The sequence below is a fragment of the Equus caballus genome, chromosome X, assembly GCF_041296265.1.
Source record: "Equus caballus isolate H_3958 breed thoroughbred chromosome X, TB-T2T, whole genome shotgun sequence".
In the NCBI taxonomy this organism is placed as follows: Eukaryota; Metazoa; Chordata; class Mammalia; order Perissodactyla; family Equidae; genus Equus; species Equus caballus.
The window spans coordinates 142,314,576-142,337,847 of record NC_091715.1 but is presented as its reverse complement, the minus strand read 5'-3'; the positions used below and the strand labels follow the sequence as shown (position 1 = coordinate 142,337,847).

Here is a 23,272-nt window from a genome sequence, read left to right as displayed (position 1 = left end):
AAAGAACATCCTTGGCAAGGCCTTCTGGGATGCTTTTTCTGGTCTTCTATATCTTTTTTCTTGCAATTTGGTCTTATCCCCCAGACTAGAGTTTCAGATCATTGAAGGCAGACCCAGGTTTCATATTTCTATTGTATGTCCCTATAACATTCTCTCTAGTAACATCTAGCGAATGGATAAGTGGGTGATACATTCAATGGCTTAGGAAAAGGATGGGGACAATCTAGGTTAATTAGGGACTGGGTTCTGCCCATGATGGGATGATGTATGATGCAGTCTCATGAGTCTACTCACATAGCTACTTGCAGCAGGCAGGTCAGTAAACTTTCATTTTGAAATGCACTCACAAGTCAAAAAGACCTTGCACAGAGGTATAGAGCTTAGCTTAATTTTTTTAAAGCTACTACATTCAAAGCATGGTAGTTACTGGCTCCCAATAAGAAATAGCTACAAAATGGCAACTGTGGAACATCGCTCACATGTATACCCATATGAGATACTTCTTGAAATTGAAACCTTTGTATGTTGGCAACACACGTTAACTGAAGAATAAACATCCCGGGGATAGGGTCCAAGCTTTTAGTCTATGGCTTTCAATGTACATACGTCTGAGGCAGCAGCATCAGGTTCATCATGCAGGAATTGCATTCTAGAACTTATTCTTTGGCCTTGAACACTTCTATAAATAGGTGAAAAGAGAGATGGTAAGCACAGGAGTCTAATTTGCTATTTAAATCTAATTTTTCTATAATACAGTAAAATTAATGTTCAAATAAGAAAAAATATTTGTTTTATGTTTCTTAATTCATAACATCATCAACCTTTGAGGTGTCACTTTTTCTGCAGAAAACATTGTTCTGCACCATATCTATAAAATAAATCATCTGGACCCTCATTAGAATGAAGTTTGCTGCAGGTTTCAATGTCTTTTTGACAATAGTGAGCAAAGCAATCTAAAAAAGAGAAAGCCAAGGTGTATGAGTGAATGTTCTTTATTTTTAAACCAACGGCAATTACAAAAACTGCCTTCACGCCAAATTTCATTGTGCTTCCTGTAATTAGAGAAACTCTCCACTCTTTGGCTCATTAACAATTCATTTCTATCAAAATTAGAATTTTGATGCCCAAGGTGAGAATACAGCTTCATGGCACACTTGAATCTAAGCACTAGCTTACCTTTCACCAAATAAGTAGAAGATGAGAGAGAAGAAGAGAGACAGAGGAGAGAACATGAATGAATGAGAATCTTTTTAATTTTGAAATTACTTTTTGAGCCTTAGACGTTTCATAACTGATAATCTGTTATGGAAATGCTTTTTGTTTTCAAGGGTTTTTCTTTTGCATGCCAAAGAGTGAAAAGCTCCTATTGCTCCACAAAATAAGAAACTGGAGTCTGATAACAGATATGATAAAAAGCGAGACCTCACAATAGCAACACAGTGACAAAATGATATCTGTGAAACCCTCCCAATTCATTCAAAAGACACAAAATTAACAGAATAACTGGACTATTCTTCAAGGTTTCAATAAGTCAATACTGATCCAATGGAGAGAAATTTTCCATTCTATATTTCATAAGACCCAGCCACAAAATCCATTTTACTTATATCATCTATTACAATTGAAGAAAATTAAGAAGAGTTTGAAAAAATATATTTTGGATATCAACATATTTAGGAAGTATTGATTTAAATAGCACAAAAAAACTACTTAATGAGTTAATTCAGTCATTTTTATGTATGATGGGACTATAAAATATCTGATATGCATTTCTTACTGGTTTGACTTTCAGCACCAAGTAACATAAACAGAGTTACTTATAAATTTGCATCTACATCATTTAAAAATAAAATTCCTAAAAGATTATTATCTTTATTTCTAATTTTTTTCAGTCTTTGACTAAATTTATAAGCCAATTAGTCTGACAGAATGTTTTCTTCCTTACTAAGTGTTGGTACTTCTTCAAGGTTGTTCTTCACTTTCTGTTCTTTCTTTATATTATCTCCCCTGCAGACCATATTTTGTCCCTCGGCTTCAACTTGGGGTGACTCCGACATCTCTATCTCAAGACCTCTCCCTGCGCTGTAGGCCCATATACCCAACTGCCTTTAGGACATGCACTCTGGATGTCTAACAGACATCTCAACTCAACATGGTTCAATTAGACTCATCCTCCTCCTCCAGTGTCTCCTATCTTGGCGAACAGTGACACCCTCCACACAGTCACTCAAGACTGAAACCTCCAAGTCATCTTTGACTCTTCCCTCTTTGTCAACTCTCTTCTGTTCTGTATGAAAGTTTATTACTTTCTGTCCACCTTTTCCACCTGATGAATCTTGTGAAAGCAGTGCACCTGCTTTGAACCTCTTGTATCCCAGCACTAGCACAATGCAGAGCACTTAGTAGGTGCTTCATGAATATTTGCTGAGTGAATAAAGGAATAAACAGACTGACCAGGCAACTCAATTAAAATATTTGCACATCCCTCAACGCAGGTCTACTCAGATTGACACAATTACTTTCAAAGAAAAGACGAGGCTTCTACCTGCTCTTTAAAAGCAATTAAATGCCTCCATATTGGCTTCTAAACAGTAAATGCCTTTATACCTGAGATAAACAGTATGTGAATGAATGTACTGCTGCACTGTCCAGTATGGTAGCCACTAGCCACATGTGGCTAAATTAAAACCAAAATTAAGTGAAATTTAAAATTTAGTACTTTAGTCACAGAAGCCACACTTCAAGTACCCAGTAGCTACATGTGGCTAGTGGCTATGGTATTAGAGCAGATGAAAGAGCATTTCTGTCATCATAGAAGGTTCTATTAGACAGCACTGTATACAAGGATGCGCTGAGTTTTACTGGACCAGACACCAACTTTGACAACAAAACATTGTGAGGCAATTAGTTTTGCTTTAAATCCACTAGCTTGGATTTTAAAAATGTAAAATAAAAGGAAGCAAAGTTTTCCAAATTCTTCAGTGAATTTACATCTCATGCTTCTCTAAATATCAACATAGATGGCAAATATTTGACTTATAATCAGAATGTAAAAGTAACAAATAAGCACACACATTGTTAAAGAAAAACTTTATGGAGTTTTTCATACCTAACTAATCTGTGCGTGTAAACAGTGAATTCAGGCTCAAGATATGACTGACGTATAACAGAGGGTTTGCAGCCATACACATTGCTAGCCTTTGGTTAATAATAGATAAAAACAGAACTTTCCTTTTCCAAATTGCATCAATTTTCAAAAGGAAAGAAAATGATCAAAGAACACTTTGCTAGCTGTATTTACACGGAAAAAACACCTTCTAATTACAAAGAAAAGTACCTCTGTCTCATTATGTAAAATCTCAAAAGGTCACTCTTAAATTGGGCCCTTAAAATTTCTCACTCTCTCCCCATTTTAAATCTTTTCTGGGGTTTGATATTCATTGGTAAAGTACTCAACACTGCTGAATCACTTTCATGGAAGGTTGTTCTTGGCTCAAAAAAACATCCACTTCTACTTGCTATATAAATGAAACTGTAAATATGAAAAACACATCCAGTGAATACTGTTCTTTCATACGTCAATGCAGTACAAAGTAAGGTGTGTTTTGAACAGTTGTGGCAGAGAGTCAGGAACCAGATGACAGTAAAAATATAATCCTAAATCTCTCTCCTTGTCTAACGTACAGCAGAGATGATCTGATCTGAAGCAGTGGAGGAAGGAAAACCAGAACTCCTTTCTTGGTTGTAGGTCGTGACCAAAGGTTAAGGAGCTCATTTATAAGATTACTCCAACCAAAGGTATTCCACAGGCTCACAGAGGAAACCCACTACCAGCCTCTGTCGGAAAGGTGAAAGTTTGGGTCAAGGCGCAGGCATCCTCTTTTCCTCCAGGCCCAACTGCAGCTCAGTCATCCCTGACAAGTAGATGAGTACCAGCATCTCCAGAACCTACCTCTCCCCAAGAGTTGCTATGCTCTTAAGTGGTTCCCTAAGGATCATATCTGAAATAGCCTCCTATTTTCCCCAGCCTCCACCATTGTGTCCCACATCCCAGAGCTGCCATGGAATGTGGACAGAATTTAGGGTCTCCCAGACTTGGGCTCGAACCTCAGCTTAGACACTTCTAGGTGTAAGACCTAGATCAAGTCTCTTAGCTTCCCTGAGTCCATGTTTCCTGGCATTTACAGTGTGACTTATAATACATACCTTGTAGGGTTCTTGTAAAGAGAAATTCATGTTTAGAAAAAGTGCTTTGTAATCTGTATAGGCCAACGTGATCATCTCAAATACCAGCACTAACCACTCTCCCTGTGACTGCTCCATTCCTCTAAGTTTCTTCTCCACTTAAATATATGATTTGGGATTTATAATACTGTAATTTGCTTTAAAATGGTTCTTCTGTAATTTTAATTCTCTTTCCTAGAAAATGTGCTCCTCAAAGATGAGTTCTGCATACACTATCATTTCTCTATTCCTTCAGAGCCAAGAAGCAGACTCTCCAATGTCAAGATAAGCAGACTGGGGATCAAGAGTTGATATTGCTATGGACCACCTAGATCAATAGTCTCCTTCAGGCAGCAGTTGTAGGAGTGAGGAAGAGGGGTGTTGTATGGCTACAGAGCTCTGCATCCAATGTACACTTGTAAATATCCCCTGAATGAATGCACAAACTGATCCCTCTGAAGGGGAACAGAATTTGTCACCCAAAAATACGCCTCTTTGGCATAGGGATTATTTTGGCTGATTATTTTTAACAAACAGCAGACATAGGGAAAGCTCTGAAAATTGAGTAGAAGTTACCCTTTTGTAAGAGACATTTACATTTATAAAGGAAATCTCCATTTGTAAGGATGTTTCCCTCTCTGTCCCAGGAAGGGGAAGGTGACTCTAAAGCTCTAGAAACTCTTATCCACGGAGCAGGCCCCCAACTGAAATCTGCATAACAACCTTACCCTCGTTTACTGTGTTTTTCCTGGTCATCTCCCATAACTGGCTCCCCACCCCCATCATCTTCTTTTGTCTATAGCTGGAGATGGCATTTAAGGTGGTGGCTTGGGTTCTGGGAGTTACTCAGTTTTCCTGGGTCTCTGCCATGTATACAGGAGGTACACATGCTACTAAACTTCTGTTTGTTTTTCTTCTGTCAATCTGTCTTTTTATTACAGGAACATCTCAGCCAAGAAACTGGAAGGGTATAGGGGAATTTATTTTTCCTCCTCCATACCTCCTAATACAAAATAACTACCTGCCTTTTAAATATTTCTTCTCTTTCAATATAGCTCCTTTTAGTAAATAAACCATTGGAGAATATCATCTTAATAGATTATTCAAAGATCAGATTAGTTTATTTTAGGAACCATATCCAAAGGCAGATAGGAAAAGGGGATGATTTTGATCAGTTCTGGAAATTAATAAACAGAAATCTCATTAAAATGGAGTTGGGAGGCCAAAAGGGGGTGCTCTCGCACCCTAGTCAATAGCAGATCCCATCAGGAGGAAGAAAGACTTCCTCTTCTTGACTGTCAAGAAGCTCAGCCAATGAGAGATTGTCACAACTCAGCCAATGAAAAGCTACCACACTACCGAACTCTCAGTCTCCTCCAATGGACTCTTTGTTTACAATAGCCCTCCCAACTTCCTCTTTCCGTCTATAAAAGAGTTTCTCCTCCCTTTGCTGCTTGAGACTTGCAGATGGCTTGCCATGGTTGCAGACCCCATACTGGAGTTCTTTGCTGATCCCAAATAAACTCATCTTTGCTGGAAAAATAACCAGCTGTCTTTTTGTTTAAGGTCAACATTTTGGTGGCCTGTGCAGGGATCCAGAGAAGACCCCTGATGACTCCAAGGCTGGCGAGTAAACAGGGGTGGTACCCACAACAGAGCCCACTGAGCTCGCTGCTTTTCTCGCCAACTCTGGAGTTTGAGGGTAAGTCTGTTCTCCTGGATCTGAATTTCCACTGTCTTTACATTTGAGGCTTTCCAGGCTTTATTCAAGATCTATTTTAAGGCTCCATCCTTTTCTGGTTAAGGCCTTGTTTGCCTGTGAGTACTTGGTTGGCACTTGGGCCTGACTCTTGAAATCAGACTGTTTCTACCAGATCTATGCTAAACCTTCAGCCTGATTCCTTTGGAATCGGACTGTTCCTACTTGAAACTGAGCTGGCACTTCAGCCTGACTCTTTTGGAAACAGCTGTTTCATTGGCACTGTGTTGATTCAAGCTTGAGTCCACCTTACTGAAATTGGACTGCTCCTATTGGAACTGGCTGATATTTGGCCTGCAGACTGAGAATTATTCTTTTGTTCTAGAGAAAAATCTCTAAGCAATGGGATCTCAATTATCTAAACATTTTGAGGGTGCTCCTCCTACAGGGACCCCAGCCGATTTTATGTTTAAAATCCATAGTACTTCCTCATGTGCATTTCTAACTAAATGGACCCATTTAACCCAAAGTAAATTAGAATAGTAATGGCCATTATGGCGAACTTTCAAACTTCCCAAACTTACTTTTCTTAAAACGGATTTGGACAACCATAGCTCTGTAATTTCCAAAACTGAAAGGAACACATATTTGTATTGGTATTTTGAGGCTTCCAAATCTTATCAGGAGTCTAAAATCGCCTCTTTGCAAAATAAGATTTTAAGATTAACCGAGATGAACAAACAATTAAAGAAAGATAAAATGGCTTCTGAAGCCTTATGTTCCTCTCCTCTGACACCATCGTGTTTCTCTCCTCCGGCTCTTGGTGCTCAGGCTCCACCTCCGGCACCATCTTTCTCCTTCCCTTCTATACCACCTACACTTCATCTATACCCTCAATTCCCCCAGACTAACTCTCTCACCAAACTTCCCCTTTTCCCTGAACCTCTCCCCACTCCCTCTTCCTCTGAACCTATCAAAACCTGCCCCTTTAAAATTAAGCCAAAGGCGATACCCTTAATTTCTTATATTTCCTGGAGTAAAGCTGAAGTGTGAACCATAATCAAACATTTTCCCAAAGTAACCAAAGATCTTCACAGATTTGCTGAGGAATTTAACAGAGTCATTGAAACTTAACCTGGTTTCTCTGACTTATATCAGCTAGTTCATATGCTTATCAGTGGAGGCCAGGCCCAGCATTGAGTGAAAACTGCTAGTTGAAAAAATCCTGAAAGGTATCTAGGATTACAACTGGGAGACCTACCCACTAACCTGTTGTATGATTAGGCTTAGGCAGTTACTAGACTACTGCATCAGGCAATTCCTATGGCTTTCCCAAAGCCCGTTGACTGCAACAAAATTCAGGCTTGTGCACAAAAAAAAAAAAAAGAAAAGAAAAGAAAAAACCTGATGAACCTGTTCATGACTATTAAAATTGACTTGAGATTGTTTTTAAAAGAAAATTCAGGACTTTCTTCAGATATTCCTTCTACCTGGGTAGCTTTTAATTGTATGTTTATTAATAGGCTGAACCATGATGGTTCCCTGCTAGTAAAAAGGACCAGGATGGAAGGAGAAACTATGTCCACTCCAGATTTAGTTAATCTGGCAAACCAACTCTCTCGCATGAGTCACCTAAAAGAAAGACTGTTAAAATTCTTAATCTTCAACTCCAGCAAATGAAGGCCCCTAACCAAAACCCAAACTCCCCTCGTTTCTGCTATTATTGCAAAGAGCCAGGCATTGGAAGGGTTTGTTACAAATGTAAGTGCTTCAGGAGTCTTCAGCCCTCTAACCAGCCTTTCCAATGTCCTCCACATTCTCAATGAAGGGGCTCCAAGGAATTACAAGGGCTCTTCCCAATCCTCCCTCTTAATCAGCTTGGAGGAACATATCTCCAGCTTGGGGATGAATCTCTCTGTCCTGAGACCAGAGTCGAACTCTCGGTGCTCAACACCACTGCTATAAAGTAGTGCTGTCTCAGAGTACTAAAACAGTTCAAATGGTGGGGATTTCTAACAAACCTCAGAAGGTTCCTGTCTCTCAACCTTTTGTTTAGGCCCTTTGAGAGATACACAACCTTTTCTCCTTAGTTCCTCCACCCCTATTCATTTAATAGGCCAAGACTTCTTGGAAAAGCATCATGTCAGAATTAATTTCTCCCGAAAGGGGGAAATAATCCTAGAATTTGACAGTAGCCATCAAAACAGCCAACCAGGTGAATTAAATGACCTTTTGACATCTTTTATTTGCTCCGTCTCTGATGGTACTAGAACTGATTCTGGAAACACGGATCATTTGTCCCTATGGAATCAACTACACCCTCCTTATGGACAAAATCTCCAACTGATATTGGTAAAATTCACCATGTACCTCCCATCAAGATTCAAATAGATTCTTCAAAACCTCTCCCCAGAATTAATCAATAGGCTATAAGTAAAGAAGCCCTGCAAGGTATAAAGCCCATAATAGAGGATTACATTATCACTTGTACTAGTCCCTGTATACTCCTATCTTACCTGTGAGAAAACCCAAAAGCCAAGAGTCCAGGTTTGTCCAGGACGTCCAAGCAATAAACAACATTGTTATCCCCCGACACTCTATTGTTCTTAACCCTCATACACTACTAACATCCATTCCCACTGGAAGCGAATTCTTTATGGTAATTGACTTACGCAGTGCATTCTTAGTATTCCAGTTGATGAAGCTGGTTAATACCTTTTTGCCTTCACTTGGGAAGGAAAGTAATTCACCTGGACAATAATGCCTTAGGGTTTTCATGAGGGTCCTTCCTATTTCTCAAAAATCCTTAAGGCTGATCTGGATGATATTAGGTTCCCTAAGGGTTCTACTTTGTTGCAATATGTGAGTGATTTGCTTCTTTGCTCTCCCTCCCACACCTCCTCACAGGAAGACAGCATGCACTCACCAAAGCTTTTAGCCTTAAAGGGAAATAAGGTCACCAAAGAGAAATAGCAATTTGCCCAAACTCAGGTTCAATATTTAGGGCATCTGATTTCAGAACAAGGGGTAGACCTAGATCCAGATAGGCTTCGTGGTGTCCTAAATTTTCCCAAATCAAAAACTGAGTATCAACTGCAAGGTTTTCTCAGGCTAGTTGGTTATTGCCGAAATCAGATTCCATATTTCTCTTATGGCCAAACCTCTGTATACTTCATTAAAGAACAACAACCTCAACCCAATTTTATGGGAAGGACAGGATCACATTGCCTTTAAAGCCTTAAAGGAGAGTTTGATGAATCCACCTGCCATTGGACATCCCAATTATCAGATTAATTTTTTTCCTCTTTGCATATGAAAAGGAAGGGAAGGCCCTTGGGATACTCACCCCAAAACAGAGGGACCACCATCGACCCACAGGATATTAAAGCCAGCAACTGGACCCTATGGTGAGGGGATACTCCCCTTGCCTTAGAGCCATTACTGCTACTGCCCTTTTGGTTAAAGCCACCGTGGAAATCATTGTGAGATCCCATTATTTATCTTTGTACCTCACACAGTGGAAGCCTTCCTGAATTCTCATCACACTCAACATATTTCAGTCAGCCTCCTCACCTCCTACGAAATCCTTTTGTTAACTGTTCCTCACGTAACTCTTACATTGTAATAACCTTAACCCTGGTACTCTTCTCCCCCCCCATTACTGCAAAGTCCCTCACGACTACTTAACACTGATGAATCACCTCCTGAATCCTCGTGATGTCCTGCAGGAAACTCTTTTGGGTAACACTGACTTCTCATGGTTTACTGATGTTTCTTATTTAAAAGGTTACGATGGCAAATATTGTGGTGGGCGTGCTATTACAACTCCTTCTGATATCGCTGAGGCAGCACTATTACCTATGGCTAGTTTGGCCCAACAGGCTGAATAATACACTCTTACGAGGGCTTGTACTTCAGCCAAGGGCAACACTGCCAACACTTATAGAGATAGCAGATATGCTTTCAGAGTAGCTTATGATTTTGTAATGCTGTGAAAGCAACATGGCTTCCTTACATCCAGCTGAAATAAAATTAAAAATGGTCCCCATGTTCAGGAATTACTGGATGCTTTACTTTTACTTACTGCTTTAGCTATCACTAAGATCTCAGGGCTTTCTAAACTTGACTGTCTGGAAGCTAAAGAAAATCACCTTATTGATATTTCTGCAAGGAATGCTACCCTTAAAGGAACCAACAACAGCCAAAGCTCTGTCATGATCCAAAGGGATATTTCCCCAAATGATAACTTAGAAAAAATGGCTAGAGAAGCCCAACAATTGGACTCAGAAAAGAAAAAACAAGATTGGAAATTCAACAATTATTGGTTTGAGAAAAAGAGAAAGCTCTAGTTCGGGCCAAATAACAACCCAGTCCTACCATAGACTCTAAAGTTCCCACTCTTAACCACTGTACATGCATTTAACCACTGGTCTACTGACAAAATGACAGCATTCATGAATCAATATTGTTGGGGAAATATTAATAAAGCTGCAAAAAATGCCTACTTCACGTGTCTCACATATCCAAAATACAAACCGGGGAAGCCTGTACCCAGACATTTTAAACTGCATAATGGACCATTCAAAGTTTGGCCAATGGATTTCATACAACTTCCCCCATCTCACAGACATAAATATGTTTTAGTCCTGGTTTGCATGTTTTCTCACTGGACTGAAGCCTTCCCTTGCAGACAGGCTACTGCCTCTTCTGTGGCTAAAGTCCTTTGGGGAAGGATTATCCCTACCTGGGAAACTCCTTTTGAATTTCATAGTGATCAAGGAACCCATTTTACTAGTCAGGTACTTCGAGAAGTCTGTGCCGTTTGGCCAGTTTTACAACACTTTCATTGGGCTTACCACCCTCAATCCTATGGTTTAACCGAACGTACTAACTGTGTTATTAAGACTCAATAGGCAAAATTTGTAGAAACCCTCCAAATACCTTAGCCAAAAGCATTGCCACTGGTCCTTCTATATCTCAGATCCACCCTCTTTGGAACTCATAAACTCTCACCCATTGAGATAGTCACAGGATACCTAATTCACTCAGCTCCTGCCTCTTTCAACCCACAGCTGATAAAAACAGATGTGGTCTAATATTGCAGAGGCCTCATGGCTTCCATTAAAAATAACCATATTGTGGTAGAGCAATCACTTCACCGTGCATTCTCAGGAGACATAGATCTTAAGCATCATACTTTGCAGCCCGGAGATTTCATCTACCAGAACAGACGCCTCCAGAGGAACTCTTCTTCAACCTTGCTGGAAACGCCCCTATCAGGTACTGCTAACTAATCCTGTGCCACCAAATTCCAGGGCATAGACTCTTGGATTCACGTGACAAATTTAAAGGAAGGACCAAACCTTGATTGGACCTGCATATCACCTAGTAATCTGAAAGTAAAAATCTCCTGAAATTGAAGGAGATGATATTCAACGAGACAGCTTTCCCAATGTGTTCAGACCAGACCTGTTGGAATTTTATCTGTCAAGCCTTTGATGATGACATACTGCTTCAGATGATCTCCAGTGCTATGATCTTGATAAATATGGACTTTAGAAAGGAAAAATGCCTGACAGTTGTCCCTCCTCTCCCTCCTTGTCACTCAAATGTGGCCACAATAGGTCTCCAATCTGTGCAGTTCCCTCCACTGTGGGACACGACACCAAGGAAAGGTGTTTCCTGGCATCAAGGGAAAAAAGGCTGCTGAAACTAGACAAACCCGACACTTGATCAGTGATGCTTTCAGAGAAAGATCTCGATCAAAAGGGAAAATGCGGAAATTAGTATACAGAAACCTCATTAAAATGGAGTTGGGAGGCCAGAAGGAGAAGCTCTCACACCCTACCTCAGTAGCAGAGCCCAAGAAGAAGAAAGACTTCTTCTTCTTGATCGGCAAGAAGCTCAGCCAATGAGAGACTGTCACAACTCAGGCAATGAAAGGCCACCACACTTCCAAGTCCCAGTCTCCTCCAATGAACTTTGTTTACAATAGCCCTCCCAACTTCCTCTTCCCCTCTATAAAAGAGTTTCTTCTCTCTTTGCTGCTTGGGACTTGAACATGGCTTGTCATGGGTGCAGACCTCAAGTTGCAATTCTTTGTTGATCCTGAATCAAGCCACTTTTGCTGCAGAAATAACTGGCAGTCTATTTGTTTAAAGTCAACAGTTCAGAAAATCACTAACTTGAAGAGAGTGCTCCATCATCACTCTCAGTTATCATAAGGCAACTGCAACTAATCCTACTCCCTATCCACTACCAATCTCACCTCTGACTGGCAGGGAAGATACTATCACTTACTAATTTTGTGCCATGTGGTAGGTGTCTTACACATATTATCTTTTTGTTTGTTTGTTTGTTTGTTTGTTTGTTTGTTTTTTAGGAAGATTAGCCCTGAGCTAACTACTGCCAATCTTCCTCTTTTTGCTGAGGAAAACTGGCCCTGAGCTAACATCCATGCCCATCTTCCTCTACTTTATATGTGGGAAGCCTACCCCAGCATGGCTTGCCAAGTGGTGCCATGTCTGCTCCCGGAATCCAAACCAGCGAACCGCGGGCCACCGAAGCAGAATGTGCGCACTTAACCGCTGCACCACCAGGCTGGCCCCATCTTTTTGTATCCTAAAATAACTCAATGATATGTGTCCTATTATCATCCCCACTTTACAGATGAGGGAAATAAAGCTCCACAAAGTGAATAACGTGTAAGGTCCTAACTAATAAATGACAAAGCCAGAATATGAGCACAGTCTGCCAACAGGTTGTGCCAGTGAGGACTTTCACCATATTAGGGTGAAAGGAGAATTTGCCACCCCAAAATACGCCTATTTGGCAAAAGGATTATCTTAAGATGGTTGTTTATAAGAAACTGTAGGCATAAGCCAAGCTCTGAAAATTGAGTAGAAGTTACCCTTTTTAAGAGAAATTTACATTTATAAGGGAAATCTCCATTTGTAAGGATGTCTCCCTCTCTCCAGAAACTCTTATCAATGGAGAAGACAATGACTTAAATCTGCATAACAACCATACCTTTATTTACTGTGCTTCTCCTGGTTAACCTGCCATAACTGGCCTTTTCTCCCCAACTCCCAGCATCTTTTGTCTTTGGCTGGGAATGATATTTAAAGTGGTGGCTTGGGCCATTTATAGGAGTTACTCAGTTTTCCTGGGTATCTCCCATGTATACAAAAGGTATATATATTTGTATATAAAATTAACTTCCTGTTTGTTTTTCTCCTGTTAATCTGTCTTTTATCACAGGGGAGGCTCAGCCAAGAATCTAGAAGGGTAGAGGGAAAATTATTTTTCTTCTCCTACAAGGGAATAGTAGAGATTAGATACCCTCCAGATGTGCTCAACTCCAGCCAGAAATGTCTTGATTTTGCCATGCCGCATGTTCAATATGACTTTCTTTGTTTTTACTATCAAGGCATATATGTCCTGTAAATTAATAGACCACTTGCTAAAATCAATTCCATTCCTTTTTGGTCACACCACAAGCCAACTTAAGAATATCCTCCACAGAATGAACTGCAAATAAGTATGAGCTATTACCAACTCTGCCAAATAGTTTGTACACATTGCTATGCTCTCCATTTTTCCAGAAAGGATGTAAACTTGCCCCACTCCTGGCTCCTTCTTAGCTTCACTTTTGGAAAGCGTGGGAGATCAGAATTGGCCACCCCAAAATGGTCTCTTTGCCTTGATTATTTTTAAGAACAAAAGACTTTGCTGTCTTCCCCTTAACTGCCTAAAAGAATTTAAGATAAAAGGCCTGTCCCAAGGACAGGCTATCACCATAAATAACTCCGTGTATCGGTAGACTGTGAGGGTCCTTGCTAAGCCCATTCTTATCAAAGTTCTGTCTACCAAACATTCACATTTCCAACTCCATGTAAATTGTCTTTCTCCCTTTTGAACCCCCAAACCACTACCCCAATGTCCTTCTTTGTCTTCAGCTGAAGATGATATTTAAGGTGGTGATTTTGGCCTTTCTAGTGAGATGCTCAGTTTTCCTGGGTTTTTCCCATGTATACATGTTATTAAACTTTGATTTTCTCCTGTTATTCTGTCTCATGTCAATTTAATTCTTAGACCAGCCAGAAGGACCTAGAGGGTAGAGGAGTTGTCTTCCTCCCCTACAAAAGCCTTTGCTTTTCAGGATGGAAGACCAATTCACCAAGTCAATTTATTAACATTAAATTTGCCAAAAGACAACTTGCCAATAGACCATTTGGTCAAATGGCCAAGAACTCAGAAGATCTATCTGTCAAATTGCTCAAATATACTGATTTACCAAAACCTTGTTTTTTTAAAACTATTCATAGAATTTACAGTACACTGGATTGGCAGAGCTTAAGACTGTAAAGGAAGTAAGGATTTCAGAGTTCTGGGGCCTTCAGGCACCAGTTTGGCTCCTGATGCCCTTCTCTCATGGACCCCAGTTCCTTCTCAACTCAACACAGGCTGTGCTGGACACTAGCTCTCCTTTGTTTCTTTTCCCCAGTACAGATTCTCCTCTCTTGTCCCCTGCTCCATCCAGCTACAGCAGTAGGGAACTGGGGGACAGATACATAGAACTTTCCTTATGCTAACAGGAAAACTGACCAAGCTAGATAGTCTAGGGATCTTCAAAAACTGCTAAAACCTTTCAATCTACTATAAATCACTGAACTTTACTGGTTAAAGGATACAAGTTTTGGGAAAACTGGTAAACTTGGCAATTGAATCTGTGGTGACAGAATCTGAAAAAATGCTAGATCATTGACAAAACAGAAAATGAATTATTAGAACAATTAATACTGCATTAGAATAACCTAAAAAAATCATATGAAATCCTAGAATATTGTTGCTATTCATAAGAATGGTAATTCATTCTATGACTTTTAACTTTTAACAAAGTGAATATTCCTTAAAATGCTGATAATAAGGATATATCCATTGACTATATTCCAGAATGTAGTCACTATATATAATTGAGAATAATATATCCATATGAAAAGATACACATTATTTGACTATATAAGGGGTCTAAACTACAGCCTGTAAGCCAAATTGGCAGCAGCCTGTTTTCGTATGAGATAAGAATTATTTTTACTTTTTTAAAAGGTTGTAAAACAAACAAATAATATGCTATAGAGACCTTATGTAGTCTCTAAAGCCCAAAATATTTATTGTCTGGTCCCTTTCAGAAAAGCGTTTATCAACCTTTGGAGTATATTCAAGAAGAGTGTTTCTTAAGACATGCTTTCTGATGAATCAATAAATTTGGGTAAATTTTGTAAATTGGTTATTCAATGAATTGGTTTTGGATGAATTGGTTTTTGGCAACTTGGCCACTGGACAAATTGATGATCTGGCAGACAGCTTTCCAACAATTCGTTTTTGGTGAATTCACCTGGAGCTTGTCATGACTTCTCTCAAATGAAAGACTATGGATAGACAGACATCAAAATTTTGAAAAACCTCAAGCAGGTGAAAGATTTCTTTCCCCCCAAAGACTGTGGAAGCCAGTGGAAAACTCAGGGTCCAACCAGAGAGGCCCAGTCTATTCTCGCTTGGGAAAGGTCTTATTGGACCTGAAGTTGTTCAAGATCTTAACTTCTTGCTAACAAGGGGACAACAAATCCCTCCCCCGCTTTTTTTCAACATTTTAGCATTTGAATATGGAAACACTTACTGAGAGACAGTTTGCAAAAATAATTTTTGGCTTAAATTATCATTTTTAGTCTCAAAAAATTTTTCTTTCTTTTTTTTGATGGGAGGGGCAAACTATGATATTTCATTCAGTTACTCTGAACGGAAGGAACGTGCTATTTGAATCCACCAGTCTTCTCCAGTAGATTAATTTGTACCATGGATGATCCTATACTGAAGACTCTGGCAGTTTTCAGGTGCAAATTCTGAAAGAAAAGGAGTATGCATTTTCTGACCCATTACGCCAGGGACAAAAAGAATAGAGCAGGGAAATGATTGGGGTATGCGTTTGTGTGTGTGAGTATGTGCAAAGGTTGGGAGATGGTTTGGGAAATACTTGACTCTTCTCCTCTCGGATTCCCTATTCTGAGCACCACACCCATCACTGCTCCGTGCTCAAAGTGCAAAGAGGATTTGTGCCAACGAGAAGATGACTTAGGGTCTATAAGCCAAATGTACCAATGATATCTTTCCTTCCTCTGGCTCAAGCCACAGATACAGATTCTTGTCATTTTTAAAATCATATTCTTTGTGTAGGCTGATCTATAGCTGATATATTTGAAGCTAATATATCTAAGCTGATTTATAACTGAACCTACATCATACATAAGACTTCAGATGATTTTACATATTAGAATATGAAGATTGAAAACAAACTTTTGAGTTTCAACTATTTAAAATATGGGGTCTCTTTTAAAATTATCTGGTAGCTAATTACTCTTATCACATAGCTAAGAAACTCAATCCTTGTCTTAGTTACATGTTAACAGACTTGCTTCCAACCACTGCTAATACACAACTAAAAAGGACTAAAACTCAAATCCTCCAACCCTCATATATTTCAGTGTTTTACAAAGGCTGGAGTCCAAATGGGAAAATCTCCACCAAAGGCTTACTCCATCCATTTCATAGAAAACATCACTCTCTAAAGGGTCAGTCAGAACTTCTCTAATGTGCTTTTTAGGTTACACTAGTTTTCCACAAACACATCAAAAGAGGAAAAATATCTAACGGCACTCAGTGGTATTTCTTCATCAGAATGGAAAAACAAGAAATGCACCATATTCATAACACTTAGAAAGTACATACAAATCATGAACATGGTAAAAATCCTAGACTGATATCCCCTGTACCTCAAAGGGCAAGTAACCTATGATAAGCAGTGCTCTGATGTCAAAGAATGAAAAGAAAGCAGACAACAAACACCAAGCAAAACGTACTGCTATGAACATATGGTAGGCCATCAATAACCAAAAAAAATTTTTTTGAAAGTTTTATCATCTTGAAAAGAATATTGCTGTTATTGACCCTTCTGAACAGTGTAGAAATATTAAGCAAACAAGAAGGCACCTTTAGAATCTGATTAGTGTTCTGTGGTCTGCTGCTTTCTCAAACGTAGAGAAGGTGACATATAGTGTTGGTTGGTGAGTCACTGGAACATATCTGGATCCCAGCCTGGATGCCAGATGCTAACACTAAAGACATTCATAAGCAGAATGAATGTCAAGACTACACAGTTCCCCATCATATATTTGTGGAAAATTCATTCCAGGAGAAATTCATAAATCAGACAAGAGACTATACTAAGACCAGCACTGTGTGGTAAGATATAAAGACAGTTTGCTCTGTTCCCACTAACTTAATAAGTCTTTTAGGCCAAGCCCTCCAGCAGAGGACAGAGTGTTCTAAAGGGAGGCATCTCCTCCTCCAAGAGAACAGTCTTTGAAGGACTAGAACTGCCAACTAACAAGAGTTTTTAAAGATGCTATTTTTCCTTTTTTCTCCCAAAGCCCTGGTGCATAGTTGTGTATTTTTAGTTGTGGGTCCTTCTAGTTGTGGCATGTGGGACGCTGCCTCAGCATGGCCCAATGAGCAGTGCCATGTCCGCGCCCAGGATCCGAAGCAGCAAAACCCTGGGCCGCCGAAGCAGAGCGTGCGAACCTAACCACTCAGCCACAGGGCCGGCCCCTAACATGAGTTTTTATAATTCATTTGGTACCATGTTTACTTGCATACTTCATTATTTCCATATTTAGATCTATTATCACATGTTTCTACCCGTGTAAAACGGTCTGAAGATTTTTTGATGAATTAAAGTTCATCATTTTTCCGTCCAAATGATTCCCCTGACATGGTACTTCAAAAGAAGGAAACGCATGCAACATTTTTACATTGCAAAACAGAGCAGGCCCAACTTCTTTTTAATACAGCTAGTGACTTCAGGGGGCCTAGCCTGGTTACATATGTTCATGGTAAGGTTTTAGCAAATTGCCCATGTTTTATTTGGCATCTCAATCTTCCTACTTTATAATCCACTCTTTCAATCATTTCTTGAAGGTGATATTCTATGTGCTTCTTCTGTCACTTTTTATAGGACTATTACTGAGCCATTTGGGGAAAAACAGCAACAGAAATCAGTCAAGTTCCAGCATATGTTGAAAGAAAAACTTTAGAGTATGTCTTTGCTGCGTATTAAAGCACTGATGGCCTAAGCATTGGCTGTGTAGATATGAGATATGACTTTAAATTTGGCCTTATTTTTCTTTTTCATTCTGCAAATCAGCCCTATTAATTTCTAGTGGTAAGGTGGATACATGGCTACATACATGCTTATTTCCTAGAAATCAGAAAGCGGGTTAATTGGATAAGATGAGCTACTCTCTGTACTGAATTAGCCACAAGCTGAACGTAATTTGGGTACCTCCCTCTTGGAACTTTGGATTGTCTAGAGGAAGAGTGAAGTCAGTCCCTGTGATCTCAAGGCAAAGTGGAGAGTGTCAGTAGGAAAGTAGAGAACAGGGTGGGAGAACTCTTCCAGCCAGGCAGCAGGGACTTCTGAGAGGAGGAGGAATGAATTGGTGCCCGAGTGGGGAGGAGGATTTGAGGAGTTGGTGAAGGACATTTTAGTCAGTGCAGAAAACGGGAACAAAGGTACAGTGAAAGAGCTTAGATGGCATTTACATGGAATGGTGACTTTATTATAGCTTCTCGTTTACTTGTTCATCTCCACACCAGACAGTAAGTTTTATGAGGGCAGGCACAATGCTGGACACTGAGAACACAGCCTCATGGAGTTTACACTTTTTTGGGGAATCTAGAACAAACAAACAGTCCAAAGATAACTATAAATTTGCAAATTGCAAAAAGCATGATGAAGGAAGAGGGCAGGGTGTCATGGGGAAGAAGCAAAAGTGGATCTAGGGGACCAGGAGGAGCCAACCATGTGTCAACATAGTGGAAGAGGACTTCAGGTTGAGGACATAAGCCTATGCAAAGGCTCTGTGTTAGAAGAGAGCTTTGAGAAGTCAGAGAGAGGAGGCCAGTGCATCCAGAGTATGACAGATAAGAGGGAGTGTGGCACAAAATGAGGTTTGAGGAATAGGCAGGCATGGCAGCAACATGCCTTATAGATCATACAAAAGGAGTTTGGATTTTATTCCAAGATCCAGTGGAAACCACTGAAAGCTTTTGAGCAGGAGAAGGACAAGGTCATATTTCAACAAATACTTTTGGAACAATTGGACATCCATACGCCAAAAAAATATGAACTTCAACCTCAACCTCACCCTTTATAGAAATATTAACTCAAAATGGATCATAGATACAAATGTAAAACCCAGAACTAAAGAACTTTTAGGGAAAAAAAAAATAGGAGAAAATCTATGTGATACGTAGTTTGGCGATGAATTCTTGGACATGGCACCAAAAGCACAATCCAACAAAGAAAAGAATGGTAAAATTATCCTTCTTCAAAATTAAAAACTTTTATTTTGCAAAAGACACTGTTAAGAGAATTAGAAAAGAAGCTACGGACTAGAGAAAGTACATGCACATCAAATATCTGACAAAGGACTTGTATCCAGAATATACAAATAATTCTCAAAACTCAACAATAAGAAAACAAACAACGTAATTTTAAAAATAGGCAAAACATTTGAATATTCAAATGATGAAAAGATGTTCAACATCTTTAGTCACTAGGGGAATGCAAATTAATACCATAATTCAATACCCTAGAGAAATGAAACAAAAACTATGTCCACCAAAAGCTTGTACATGAATGTTTACGGCAGCTTTATTAATAATTGCCAAAAAATGGCAACGGCTCAGATGTCCTTCAACATGTGAATGAGTAAACTGTGGTACATCCATACAATGAAACGTAACTCAGCAATAAAAAGTTTATGATGCGTGCAACAACTTGGGTGAACCTCAAAGGAATTATACTGAGGGAAAGAAGCCAATCTTTAAAGATTATATGCTGTGTGACTCTATTTATACGACATTCTCAAAAAGACAAAACTAGGGATGCAGAATAAATCAGTGGTTGACAGGGGTTAGGAGTGAGGTAAGGAAGGGATGACTACAAAGGCATAGCACAAGGAAGTTTCTTTGGGGGTGATGGAACTGTTCTTTATCTAGACTATGGTCATGGTTACATGAATCTATGCAAGTGTTAAAACCACAGAACTATACATCAAGAGAAAACAAATGAATTTTACTGTATAATTTAACAAGCAAATTGTTTAATTATTTGAAAAATGAAAATGTGTCCACAAAAAGACTTGTAAAAGAATGTTCATTCCAGCTTTATTTGTAGTAACCCAAAACTAGAAATAAATGTCCATCAAAAGGAAAATAGTTAAAAAATTGTGGCATATCCAAAGAACAAAATATGCCTCAGTAACAAAAAGGAATGAACTACTGATACAAATGACATGATGAATCTTAGAGACATCATGCTGAGTCTAAAAGGGCGGACTCAAGACAGTATATATCATATGCTTTCATTTTTATGAAGTTCTACTAAAGGAAAAATGTATAGTGAAAAACATCAGAACAGCAGTTGCTCTAGGTGGGGGGAAAACTAACTGAGAAGGGACACAAAAAAGCTTTTAGTGTGTTGGAAATATTGTATGTCTTGATAGGAATGTGAGTCCCATGGTTTATGCATTTGTCAACATGCATGGAATGATATACTTAAGATCTGTGCATTTCATTACATGTAAATTTTACCTTAAAAATGTAAACAACATAAACTCAATTAAGGAGGTTTACGTTTCAAAATAATGTGAGTCGGCAATCCTAAAACTACTTTCTGTGCTTTTTAGACTTGAGCAAATGAGTAAATATATTGTGGATAATGAGGCAAGGACTCTCTGACTATTGTAGAAGAGTGTTGCAACAGTGGAAACGGGAAGACTGGGACGAACCCCGCAGTGTTGGTGTAGAATTGGAGGTATCAGTATGAATTCATGGTTTGTATTATTTTACATACACACATACACAAAGGTACACATACATATAGATGGGTAGGCAAGGAAATAACACAGATATAGATCTCCATGCCTATGTATGTGTATGTGTACCTGTTTCCTAGTTCTGAAAGCACCTAGAAATAATAACCAGTAACAATGAGCACAACTAGTGCCCAGATTTTGGTTTCTAAATATCTCCACTTAAAGAAGCCACGGCTCCCTTGACCAAGGCTTAGAGAACCAGCTTATTTCATGGCTGAGGCTGAGAAAGTACAAATTAAATCTGGAACATCGTATATATAGCGCCAGAAAGTAAGGAATGCCCCAAGAATGGTGGGAAGCATCAAAAAGACACTAGAGCCAGGTTGAAGAGGCTGCCACTGGTCGATTCTAGGACAATCTGAGCATTAAAATAAATAATAATAGCAAAATAAACAAATGGATAAATAAATAATGAATGAATGAGGCAGAGGGGAGGAGAAAGAGAAAAAGAGGTGGAGAGGGGAGAGGAGAGGGGAGGGAAAGGAGAGAGGGAACAAGTGGGAGGAAGGGGGAAGAAAGGGAGAGAATAATGATAAAGCAAATGGAGCACAATGTAAACAGCTGTGAGCACAGGCAAAGGTGGATACATATGGTAGTTCCTGCCAATATTCAAATAAAAAGTTGAAAAGTTGAAAAACCAAAGTTTAATGGAGCTAAAGCAAAAAATTATCCTGGGAATAAAAGGGTAAAGCAAAAAGCATTAATTCAAAAGAGAGCCGGATCCTGTCCCACTTCTTCAGATGCCTAATACACAGCCTGGCATCTTCATTACAGGATGACAAATGAACAGTGTGAGGAAAAAAATACTACATTGTTAATTATCTGAGTAGCGCAGGCAGCTGCCAGCATATTTATCCAAAACTACTTTTCATAAAATAGGCAAATACTCAGATAATTCTTCCCAGATTTTTTGAAACTTTGATATTTATGAGACTTATTTTCATTAGTGTCTAAACCCTCAGTAATTTTAGTGTGCTTCAGTGAGTTTTGAGTACAAACTATTACTTAGAACTTTTCAAAAAATATTAACAACAAAATTGCTCTTATCAATCGTCAATCTAATAAGACAATCTAATGATTTTATGCTTTTGGGTGATCAAAAAAATTTGTCATGCAGCTGGAGATGGAACATGGCTTGGCTAGAGGTCCTATAAACACAATGAAATATAAAACCCAGAATCTTGAGACTGTTATCCCTTCTTCTATCTTCTTTTTTTTGTGTCTGCCCTTTCCACGGACCAGGCTCTGTACATGCCAACAGGACAAGTTAAACAGGACAAGCCAAGAGGCTGGCTCCAAATCTGACAACTATAGCTGCATGGGAATGGGTTTGTGGGTTATTTCCCCTGAGGCCAGGCTGTCAAAAAGCCCCAAGTCCTTTCTTTATCAGTTGGCACCAGGTGTTAATATGTGAGTGTCTCCCAGGCGTGTGTGAGAGCATGAATCAGCTGACTGGATGTGGCCTTCAAGCTGGGAATGCCATCACATTCAGATTTGGCCAGACCCCGTCCACCCATCAAGGAGACATGGACACTTTTCACGGAACAATTTAATGGATAGAGAACCATCTCATAAGGATAAAGGTTTAAAATGTGCTGGCTTGAAACTGAAAAAGAAAACTATCTTAAATTAATAGGAAAATAAAAGTATTGAAGAAATCACCAAACACAGATTTCAGATCATGACCATAAACCAAAGTCACGTTAACCCTCTGCACTTAATAATGTCTTTATAGCTCAGTTAAGGATTTGGTATAGTTTTAAATGATAATTATTCTATATTTGGAAGTACTTCCTAATCAATCATAACTTAACTTTGTACAGATCTCATTTCCTTCTCTTATTTGATTGTCATACACAGTCTTCAGTAATTATTCTCGCCAGTTACAGACAAAGAACGTGAGACTTAAGGAGGCTTCTCCAAGATCACAAAACTTGTAAATGGTCAAGCTGAGAAATAAAACCTAAATATTTTAGTTTAAAAATCCAAATCCTATGTTTTTTTAAAATATCCCTAGACCACAAGGCCGCCCCAGTATTTGGCAAAGGTGATGGGAAGTAGTGTGGAGTAGAATGAGCCAAGTAATCTGCAGAGAGAGAGCAGGGGGCCTTGTTGAGGCTTCCCGTGGAGTGAAAAGCAGGAAGAAATAATGGTGAGTGACTCTAGCGTGGCTCTGTCCTGGCTATCCCATAGGGAGGGCAGGGGCGAGCTGACATGGTCCTGGTGCCTCACCCACGGCTGCTCACACCTTCCTGCCTGTAGTCCTCCCCAAGTTCTGTGAGATCTGATCCTCTGTTCCTCTCTGCCCTCCTTTCCTGCTAGTTGCCCCTGGTGACTTGGCTCCAGCAACACT

General features: G+C 39.4%; 1 protein-coding gene across 12 annotated transcripts in view; it reads right to left on the bottom strand.

The window, feature by feature from the left end:
- The window catches only part of PASD1 (PAS domain containing repressor 1), a 97,768-nt gene that overhangs the window by 18,177 nt on the left and 56,319 nt on the right, over window positions 1-23,272 (bottom strand). For all 12 annotated transcript variants that reach the window (XM_023633730.2, XM_023633732.2, XM_023633731.2 and 9 more), the window contains one exon: window positions 607-679. In XM_023633730.2, the coding sequence (XP_023489498.1) occupies window positions 607-679 (73 nt within the window). The remainder of the gene's footprint in view (window positions 1-606; window positions 680-23,272) is intronic.